Raw genomic sequence first — 11,391 nt, 5'->3', positions numbered from 1 at the left:
ATCTTCAGCACTATTGTGAGTGCAACTAACGCAATATAATTAACACCGTATCGTCTGAACAGTCTACACTATTGTTGTTTCGTTTGTTTTTCTTACATGAGCGCCCCCTATTGAAATTGAACCTATACTTTACAACACCTGGAGAGAGTTGTTTTTAAGGAGGCAGCTGTGAGAAAACAAATGGGAAGTATTTTTAAGAGATTTACATATTTAGCACACACTATTTTTGGGGCACACCGGTTCTCCTCACAATCTTTTTAGTAAAGCACACACATCCAGGGACTCACACTAACACAACCAGACAATCACCACTAATACACACACACCCAGACATTCACACTAACACCACCAGACCCATACATTAACACACACCCAGACACTAACACAACCAGACAATCAGCACTAATACACACACCCAGACATTCACACTAACACAACCAGACCCATACATTAACACACACCCTGACACTAACACAACCAATCAGCACTAATACACACACAGACACTAACACTAACACAACCAGACCCATACATTAACACACACCCTGACACTAACACAACCAGACAATCAGCACTAATACACACACCCAGACATTCAAACTAACACAACCAGACCTATCCATTAACACACACCCAGACACTAACACAACCAGACAATCAGCACTAATACACACACCCAGACATTCACACTAACACAACCAGACCCATACATTAACACACACCCAGACACTAACACAACCAGACAATCAGCACTAATACACACACCCAGACATTCACACTAACACAACCAGACCCATACATTAACACACACCCTGACACTAACACAACCAGACAATCAGCACTAATACACACACAGACACTCACACTAACACAACAAGGCCCATACATTAACACACATGCACAGACACTTAAACTAGCACAAATGCATGCTATCATACCCAGAGAGACACACACAGACAATATCATACCCAGACACACACAGTAATAACATGCCTGCACACACAGTCATAACATGCCTGCACACACACTAACATAAAACAATAGAAGAATTCCGCGCATATTCAGCGAATATCAATCACTGATCTGAGGAGTAAGTATTGGGGGTTGCAAAAAAACAACTCCCCCGATGTTTTCATTTAAACCCTGTGCGGACGCACACCTGTAAGGCCGGCCCTGGCGGGGGCTTCCCGGCCCCTTTGAGTGACGGACCCGGTCGCAGTTGCGGCGGGCTTAAGGGGCAGGTGCATTTTTCGGTGCACAAGTTTATAGCAAGATGCACAAAACATTTCATAAAAGCCAAAATACACCTACATTTCCATTCCGACATGTCATGTTTGGGACAGTCTATTTTAGTAGTATTAATTTTAATTCCAACTATGTACCACATGAGAGATACAAAAATAAAATACCTGTATTAACACCAATATAGGCTATGCAATGTTATACTTCAAGTGTAAAAAAGGAACTATTATTTATTAACTCTAGTTACCTGGGGAAAGAAATATATTTTTGCGAGCAGTTGATAGAAAAGCTACAGGTTGCAGGTGCAACTTATAACCGTTACAAAAATAAAAATGCCCTGGTCCCCAAACCTTAATAGAATTTAAGATACTGGAAACGGCATGTGATGTAATTCTCTGCACTAAGGGAATGGCATCCGTAGTTCCCGCTGGTCTCTAATATTTTGTTCGGAGCTTGGAAGACACTGACCCCGGCATATAACAGCCCTCTGCCATAGTGACCGTCGAACCAGTTGCCTCAGATTCTGGTATTGTTCTGTAGGCAGAGTAGTGGTGTAGCAGGAGAGGATGACCCGCAGCAGCCCCTGGAATTCTGATACCACATCCATGTGTTCGTCAAGGCGACCGAAGTCTGTCGTCCTGTCGGTTAATCCCGGTAGAAAGTAAGTGTCCCTCAGACTAAGAAGCAATCCCGCCGCTTGCCACCAATGTCACGGGGCTGGCTATTCCGACCGACTACCTCCGCTGTCTTGTGCTCCCTTAGCCTGGGACAACACTTTCCCCAGTTCCCCAGTCACTAGCCGAGACTCAGTGTAGGGTAAAACCAAACGAAGACTGATTTATTTTGGACACACAGGGCTGGATATATCCATCAAAACACACATTTACATAAAATAAGATATTGGGACACAAACCGCCCCCTTAATCTGCCTCCCAGAGACAACAGGGGCAGTAACGAGATTAACAATACAATGGGGGGGGAGACTGATTTATACAACATTAAACTGAAACAATGGCAGTCACTCCCTGGTGGCAGATCCTGGCTGTCTGCCGGAGATAATCCCCTCAGCAAGTAACGGGATGATATCCTGCTGGGGGTAGAAACAGAAGTCTTTACAAAGCCAGGGCCCATAGTCAATAGGGAGGAGGCTGGCAGTCAGGCTTCTCCAGTGGTCCCAGTGATGGAGGGTTCCGTCACAGCATTAAACATAGAGATAACATTATCCTATGGGCATTCCATCAATACTGTCATTCACCTGTCATTCCATAGAACACAGCTATAATTCCACTTAATATGAGGTTTAGAACCTGTAACTGTACTAGGGGAGTATACATGACAAAGTTCTATATGATATTTAAGATGGTTTTCTCTAAAAAACAAGTTTAATTTTTCTCCCATTATATCCTATGGGCATTCACTCAAAACTGTCATTCACCTGTCATTCCATAGAAAGTAGCTATTATCCCACATAATCTGAGTTTTAGATCCTGTGTCTGTGCTAGGGGAGAATGTGTGCCAAAGATCTAAATGATATGTTTTAAATTCAAAATCAATTATTCTTTTACCTTCCATTATAGTCTATGGGCATTCCTCCCCATTATAGTCTATGGGCATTCCTCCCCATTATAGTCTATGGGCATTCCATTTTGTCATTCGTTTTAGTATGTCCCAGAATATAAAACATATTTATTATTACTTTTTTATCTGCACTCCCAGAAACACGCAGAACCTGCTCCTCTCACTAACACCTCACATCCCATATTTAAGCAGCAGCAGCAGCAGCAGCAGAATATCGGCGTTTTGCTGCTTCCTGTAATTCTTCTGCTGGCCTGCTGATGTCACCAGAGCCCTTCTACTGGGTAGGAACTATTAGAAGACCGCTTGCGACGTTGAAAGGTCAAGTGTAACTTCCGCTTGCCGTGTTAATGCATTCGGCATTCGATTACACGTCCCCTTGAAGTCGCCAATAGTAGCTGTGCGGCTGTGTTATTCGGCGTTCGATTGGTTTCGCTTGGCTGTCTCCTCCGCTGGTGGCTCGGAGTCCTGAACGCTGCAATGTTTCTGTGTGCGCGGCTCCGGGCGGGGGTTACTAATTCGGTAAGCGGGAAACTTTCAAGGGGAAATGTGGTGCTGTTTGTGGGTGGTGCCCCGTGCAACATCCAGCAAGGGCACTGGTGAGGTGGAAATACTTTGCTCGACCTTCAGCTTTGAGTCGTCCGCGGGCCGCAGCCTGACAGAGCGGAGTGTGCGCACAGTCAGTGTGAGGCAGGCAAGGACAGTGTGTCATATACATCTATAATATTATAATAATCGTACTGTGCAGCGTGTAATATACCTACAGCTCTTCGTATGACTCTCTACAGCAAGATTTGCAGTTGCAGTGAAGCATTAACAAAACAAAATATTGTGAAAAGGGAGGTGGGTTGAGTATTATATGCGTAATGCATAGTAATATCCAACTAAGCCCATCTGACATGAGAATGCCCCCCAGTACAATTCCTAATTAAAATGTTTCAGATCCCATTAGTTCATTTAGAAATCACAAATTACTTCATAAATCGAAGTGGGTCCCTGTTCCTCTATGAATTCATTCTGACACTGGAAGGAAACGGCCTCCGATGCAGGCTCTTGCTGACGGCAAACAGTCCGGGAGTCATCTTGATGGCTTTTTTTTTTTTTTTTACATTTATTTCCAGACGTAATAGTACGTCTATAGTGTCTGAAGGAGTTAAGCTATTACAAGCCAAATATAAGATATAAGGACATGCATAATATTTCCCATATTGTGTGTTCTGCTTACTGAACAGTAACTCCCCCCCATAACGCCCCTCCAAAAAAAATCCTAAGAGAGCTGCAGGTGTCAGAGAGAATGATTTGTCTTTTAAAATGCAAGCGCAGTGATTGGTCAGCAAAGGGATTGCGACTCCGATCACTTAAGGAGTTCCTTGGCTGGAAATAAGGCTTCGGTGCTAGTAACCGACACAAATCACCGTGGAAAGTAGCGTATAATGTTTTTCATGAATGATCCCTTACTGTTTTTTTTTACTTTTCTTGTTCATCCGAATAATCCGTACACACTTGGTTTGCGTCCCCAGCTCCTTTGCTTTGGAGGAGATGTCAGATTGATTGCATAAACATTAAGTTTTGAATTTTTTTTTTAACCTCTTAGAGTGGACTTTTAAAAAAAAAAAAAAAAAAAAAAAAAAAAAAAAAAAAAAAAGCTAAAGTTTGAGTTAAAAAATCAGAATAATGTTACAGGATTGTTTCTATATATATATATGTGTTAACCTGTATACATTTAATGTTGGTGGCTAAGGATTTGTATCTGGGGTTCTCTAAACACTGTTCTTGTGTTACTTTTCAATGTTTCAGGTCAGGCGATACTTGCACGAAACGGCAAGATGCAGCGGAGCCGGCGGAGCATCTTTTGTGGTGAGTTAATTGTAAAATCTTCATAACGGAAATATGTTTTTCATAATTGAAGTTTGATATGTTTAGATTAAAATGCTTTCTGAATGCATCCTATATACGTGGCGTGTGTTTGTTTCAGTGACTGCTCGCTGGAAATCTGCTTGTAAGTAATGGCGTGTAATGCCTTGCCTCTGCCTGTTATGTGGGAACTATGTGCACTTGTAACACAATCTTTATTGGTTATTCGTAGCACAGAGATACACCGGAGAACAACCCAGAGACACATTTTGACTTCACTGCAGAAAACTATAAGGTAAATTGCATCACATCGGTATTTATTTGTGTTTACGTTTGGGAAGATCATATAAAGGTCCCATCTTTAGCTGGCCACATAGCAAGCAAGCTGATGTTTCAGGGTCCTTGTGTTAATAATATGACTTTTTGTCTCTGTATTTATTTTTGAAGAGAATCGAGGCAATAATTGGCAATTATCCAGAAGGTCACAAAGCATCGGCTGTAATCCCAGTACTTGATCTGGCACAACGGCAACACGGCTGGCTGCCCATTACCGCAATGAACAAGGTAGGGTCCGTGGGGAGGACGTCTAAAGCTGGTTGTGCTGTTTGCTAAAGCTCTTCATGCTTAATGTTTTTCATGTATTTTGCTATGAGAACATGACAATAAAAACACGAGGACAAGATCTGCCGGATCCCCCGATATGCATTTGCCCGAGCTGCAGTTACTTTCCATTTACATCCCCTTGCACTTTATATACTTACTGCTAGTCGCTGGTCAATGATTTTCTCTGTGTGTATATATAATATTATATATTTGTTCCAAGAATGCATATGAAAATACTTGCGCATTTTGTGCATTCTATATGATGTTATACAGTACATTGGAAAGATTCCTGTCAGTGGCCCTGTTCATGCCATTTTGTGATGTGCGCTGCATTGTTTCAGGTGGCTGAAGTCTTAGGGATACCTCCCATGCGTGTGTACGAGGTGGCCACATTTTACACCATGTTCAACAGGAAACCAGTTGGAAAGTATCACATACAGATTTGTACAACAACCCCATGTATGCTTCGAGATTCTGATAGCATCCTCGAGGCAATCCAAAAGAAACTAGGTAAGATGCGATGTGAGGTTCACTCAGCAATGGGTTTAATACTGAAAGCAAATTATGCTGTGAGTGTTTCAAATGTAAAAAAATTACCTTTTTATTACCTGTGACTTGGGCATCAGGCCACCTTTTGCAGAGTTTGTACCCATTTCTAGCACACTGCATTTCTACTGGCTACAATTTAAGATTTGCACTCAAGGTCAGGTTGATTAGTAGCCTGACATTTAGTATCCGCAATAAAAGGCATGCGTTCATTCTACCCGCAGAGGACCATGCCATCCACACATTCAGCAAGCATGGGTTCACTTTGTTAGGACTAACAAATGTGTGGTTTTTAACTGGTACAAAACATGGTTTGTCTGCATTGATGGGTTTTGTACATATAACCTTACAGTATTGAATGTCGGGGAAGGGTGTTCCATGCACCCTTGTCTACTATACTAAACCATTCATAATGTCAAATGACACACTGGAAGACGCACAGTGTGTGCTGATATATTTGGGTTGTATGTGGGGTCCCTGTCTAAACGAAAGGCATGGTAGTTGTACTCGCTGATCCAGAGTTCACCAAAGACTTAGGGCCACTGAGCGACTGTGTATTTATTAATATGCAATTGCTATATGAGAAAAGGGGGAATAGTGGAAATCACCACCTCGCTGTCCGGCTTACTTGGGGAAGGCCTGAATTAACAGCAGATATCTAAATATATATTTTTTGCCCCAAAAATAAAAACAAAATCCGCAAGGGGGCATTTTTCTACTATTCACCATCCTACAGCTTCTGTAGTGGTTCAGGTTAATCTGGTTAACAAAGATTGTCCAGCAGCTGGTTATCAAGTGCTAAAAATAGTCTTGTGCTCTGTAATAGATGGATAACACGAAGGTAATAGTTGTCATGCTACCTGCTGTGATGCGTTTCAGAGTGTCCGCAAATCTGTGTTTCCTTGTCACAGGAATTCATGTAGGAGAGACCACACCGGACAAGCTGTTTACTCTAACAGAAGTTGAATGTCTTGGGGCTTGTGTGAACGCACCAATGGTTCAAATAAATGACCATTATTATGTAAGTATAATCAGTTTTTATTAATAGCGATTATGGTCAGTAGCCGTTTTAGTAACCATTTAAGAATAGACGCTTAGTTTCTTTTTAATAACAAATGCGATCACGTTTCCGTACTGCACAATGTGATGGTATATAAGTCAATAATAATTCTGAGCTGCTGGCTACATACTAAATGCTCAAGCTTGCCATCCAACTAACCTGAGCTTCAGTATACCTAGGAGCTCAACCCCTGGTTGGGTTATTCCGTCCCAATTGAGCGTCTGACAGTTCCAAAACTGTTGCAGAGCGACAAAAATATCTGTTCATAATGCAAAGAGATTTTACCTCTGTGTTCGCTATTAAGAAATACCAGCCCTGGCTTATAATGCATAGATAATTTAACGTGACAAGTGTTACCTCTCAGCTGCCGCTGTTTCGCCTTTAGAGGAACCCTTTCTTCGGTGCGTTGTAAACGTGTAAGTAGTAGGCGCTGCGTTTTTTTGTTGTTGATATATTTCAGGAAACCTCTTATTAGCGCACTGACATGCAAATTAGTTCATGGACAGAACTTGCCGTAGAGCAGAACTAAACATCTGCTAAAAAGAATGATGTGTTTAATAGACGTAACTCCATGTTACCAGGGTATGGCCTTTCCCTGTCCCTTACAGCGAATGCGCTGGTGTTTACCTACCATATCGCTCCGGTCAGATTGTTGCTGTGTTACCAGTTAGATAATCCACCTGCTAATCTCACAGCGATGCTCTGAGGATTTAAATAAAGGTTTTAGACGTGCAGATGCCATTTGTTGTATGCTGGGTGGAAATGATGCCCCCATTTTTCCTTACAATAAATACAATAATATAAGGTTATTCTGTGTATGTTCTCCTGACGGCTTTTAGAAAACAGGGAGAGGAATAATATGTCATGTTGAGGGGCAGCAGCCTCTGCTACAAAACCGAGTGGCAGAAAAAAATTCCTTTGCACAATCACAGCAGACCTTTATTCCCTCTTGGATCTCCCCAACGGACCTACAGTGAAGGAAAATATTTTGTGCGTTTGCCCACTGATAAAGACATGATCAGTTTATAATTTTAATGGTAGGTCTATTTGAACGGTTTACAGACTAAAAAATCCAGAATAACGCATTCCAAAATAAGTTATACATTGATTTGCATTTTACTCAGTGAAATAAGTATTTGACCCCTTTGCAAAACATGACTTAGTGCTTGGTGGCAAAACCCTTGTTGGCAATCAGAGGTCACATGTTTCTTGTGGCTGGCCACCAGGTTTGCACACATCTCAGGAGGGATTTTGTCCCACTCCTCTTTGCAGATCCTCTCCAAGTCATTGTCAGGTTTCGAGGCTGACGTTTGGCAACTTGAACCTTCAGATCCCGCCACAGATTTTCTACGGGATTAAGGTCTGGAGACTGGCTAGGCCACTCCAGGACTTTAATGTGCTTCTTCTAGAGCCACATCTTTGTTGCCTTGGCCGTGTGTCTTGGGTCATTGTCATGCTGGAATACCCATCCACGACCCATTTTCAATGCTCTTGCTGAGGGAAGGAGGTTCTCACCCAAGATTTGAAGGTACAAGACCCCATCCATCATTCCTTTGATGTGGTGAGGTTGTTCTGTCCTCTTAACAGAAAAACACCCCCAAAGCATAATGTTTCCATCTCCATGTGTGATTGTGGGGAATGGTGTTCTTGGGGTCATAGGCAGCTTTCCTCCTCCTTCAAATATGGCAAGTTGAGTTGATGCCAAATAGCTCAATTTGGTCTCATCTGACCCCAACACTTTCACCCAGTTCTCTGAATCATTCAGATGTTCGTTGGCAAACGTCAGATGGGCTGTACATGTGCTTTCTTGAGCAGGGGGACCTTGCGGGCGTAGTGTGTTGCCAATTGTTTTCTGGGTGACTGTGGTCCCAGCTGCCTTGAGATTATTAACAAGATCTTCCCGTGTAGTTCTGGGCTGATTTTGTGTTTCTTCCATTTGCGAATAATCACACCAACTTTTGTCACCTTCTCGCCAAGCTGCTTGGCGATGGTCTTGTAGCCCATTCTAGCCTTGTGTAGGTCTACAATCTTGTCCCTGACATCCTTGGACAGCTCTTTGGTCTTGGCCAGTGGTGGAGAGTTTGGAATCTGATAACTTCTGTGGACAGGTGTCTTTTATACAGGTAACAAGCTCAGCTTGTTACCTGTATAAAAGACACCTGGGATCCAGACATCTTGCTGATTGGTAGGGGATCAAATACTTACTTCACTGAGTAAAATGCAAATCCATTTATAACTTATTTGAAATGCGTTATTCTGGATTTCTTTGTTATTCTGTCTAACTGTTCAGATAAACCTACAATTAAAACTATAGACTGGTCAGGGCAAACGTACAAAATCAGAAGGGGATCGCATTTTTTTCTTTCACTGTATATGTGCCATGAAGGCTGTGCTGGCTCAGCAGAGAGAGCCTCCATAGTCTGCATTAAAAGGCTTTCCTGCTAGAACGTGTGATGCTGTGATGACGTTTGACAAAAGTTGGTTGTGCTTTTAGTCTGTATTTTGAAGACGCTGGTTTACACCGACTTACAAATTCATATATGTTACAGGTCTTCATGACAAATAGATTTTAAAAGGGGCAGATAAGTTTTAACTATTTGTTTTTACAGATGGGTAAGAGTGCAGTGGTGTTCCTTTTGTAATGGGTAGTATGAGCTGGTGTAATGCTCTAGCATTGCATTGGTCCCTAGTGCCAACATTTATAGTAGAACCCGGCGGGGGATCTGTTACCAGTCACTGAAATACAAGCCTGACATCATGTAGGTTGATGGCACCATAGGCATAAGCACAGCATACCTGGTTGTGCTGCCTGCAGTGAGATAAACATCATGCAGCAGTAACGTGAAACAGGAAGGAAAAAAAAATACCTAATACTGCCTAGATTTACTTAAATCAATAACATTCTTCAGTGTTTTTATTCTCTACTTTTTTCTGGAAAAACACCATAAAAGCACACCTTACATGTTTAAGTCTTTGATATGCAAATACTAGCATGTCCAGTGATGGAGCTCTTAAGCAACCTAATGAATGTGTGTATATTTATAATTCTTGCAGGAGGATCTGGAGATAAAAGACATTGAAAATATTATAGATGATCTGAAAGCTGGCAAAGTTCCAATTCCTGGCCCAAGGTAAGTTCAGAGCACGGCCCAAACAGATCGTTTCACAGGGACACCTAACGGTTGTAATTATTCCATTATAATGTACATTGAATATATTCTAAGCTGTCCAGCTTACTTGCAGTTAACACCATTTATTAAAAGCACCAGATATTGATTGGTTTATTCATTGGGAGGTAGTGTAGTGTGTTGGTTTGGCTCAGGGGAAGCTGTAGAGCCGTAACATGCATGCAAATAGTTATGCCCGCCATTAAAGAAATGTGGGTGGTGGGGAGTTGATTTTCATTGTAGTCCTGTGCACAACCAGCAGCATGTGGAAGTAGAGGACTGCATTGGGAGGCGGGTCCCGCGGGACCTGGATTAAAAAAGCAGTCCCGCGCAGGGCTCTATGTGGAAGGAAACGATATACCGGTGCTTACAAAATGAGTGTCAATATAAAGAGCTGTAGAATTGCGTTTGAATAACTAGTTAGAAAGCAGTCCCTGTATCAAAGTTCTGTGGGCTGGATGCTTGGATGTTGCATTTGTGCTGTGATGGCTTCTTGATGCTTTGCATACTTTTACCCAGGAATAACTGTACTAAATTCGGTTTATAGGAATGGACGATTTTCATGCGAACCTGCAGGAGGACTCACCTCTCTATCTGGGCCGCCACAAGGACCTGGCTTTGGAGTCCGTGCCGACCTCTGAGTTTGAATGTGAATGCTTAACCCATTAATATGTGCGTGCAAATAAATAAGTTCCAAAAAGAGATCTGAAGTGTGTTGTGTAATGTGATTGTTGCATCACACGGTGTTCTGGCAGACAACGCTGACATCTGGTTAAACGCAAGAGACTGGCTCTAAAATGTAGGCTTTGTGGAACAGTTTTGAATCTTAAAAGGACAATGAAACAGTTGCACGTTGCCATTATAAGTATTAAATATACTACTGCATCAAGTCAGATGATGTAATGTTTGAGTGAGCATTGTTAAAATCACTCCAAAGAATACAAATGAAGGTACCTGTGTGTGAGCCAGCATGTTAAAATGCACGATGACTGGAATACCCTTTTAAATAAGTGATTTTGTTAAAGCAGACATGCCACTCCCTCCCAATATCCCTCTGTATGTTAATATAATTCCGCATTGTCTCGATTATAGGCAGCACGCTTCTAGTTTGGTGCCATTTAAGAAAAAAAAATTACACCTTAGTAGAATGTTAAAACAGTATTTTATTTAATGATGAACATTTATTAACATTGTATGCTCACAGAAACATGGAAAACAATTTTGTAGCTTAAAGAATGAGAACAGAATGGACAACACCAAGAATAGAGGAAATGGGGAACAAATATCCGAACTATATTTTGGAAAGACAGCCTTCCTCTTAAAACAAACAAGAATATAAATCAA

The 11,391-nt window shown here is 41.8% G+C and overlaps 1 protein-coding gene across 1 annotated transcript; it reads left to right on the top strand.

The window, feature by feature from the left end:
• The first annotated feature begins 3,181 nt into the window (after window positions 1-3,181).
• On the top strand, window positions 3,182-10,737 carry NDUFV2 (NADH:ubiquinone oxidoreductase core subunit V2). The gene is made up of 8 exons (XM_053466474.1): window positions 3,182-3,339; window positions 4,615-4,674; window positions 4,904-4,966; window positions 5,119-5,235; window positions 5,616-5,784; window positions 6,732-6,841; window positions 9,935-10,011; window positions 10,595-10,737. The coding sequence occupies exons 1-8, from the start codon at window positions 3,298-3,300 to the stop codon at window positions 10,686-10,688; spliced, it is 732 nt and encodes a 243-aa protein (XP_053322449.1). The 5' UTR covers window positions 3,182-3,297; the 3' UTR covers window positions 10,689-10,737.
• The last annotated feature ends 654 nt before the right edge of the window (window positions 10,738-11,391 follow it).

The sequence above is a fragment of the Spea bombifrons genome, chromosome 5, assembly GCF_027358695.1.
Source record: "Spea bombifrons isolate aSpeBom1 chromosome 5, aSpeBom1.2.pri, whole genome shotgun sequence".
NCBI classification, from domain to species: domain Eukaryota; kingdom Metazoa; phylum Chordata; class Amphibia; order Anura; family Pelobatidae; genus Spea; species Spea bombifrons.
This window is presented reverse-complemented; position numbering and strand designations above follow the sequence as displayed.

Excerpts from the sequence above, each read along its gene's own strand:
- NDUFV2 (XM_053466474.1), top strand. The coding sequence starts at position 3,298 with ATGTTTCTGTGTGCGCGGCTCCGGGCGGGGGTTACTAATTCG. Across the intron at positions 4,675-4,903 it reads CCGGCGGAGCATCTTTTGTG|CACAGAGATACACCGGAGAA; the intron begins GTGAGTTAATTG and ends GGTTATTCGTAG. Across the intron at positions 4,967-5,118 it reads TCACTGCAGAAAACTATAAG|AGAATCGAGGCAATAATTGG; the intron begins GTAAATTGCATC and ends TTATTTTTGAAG.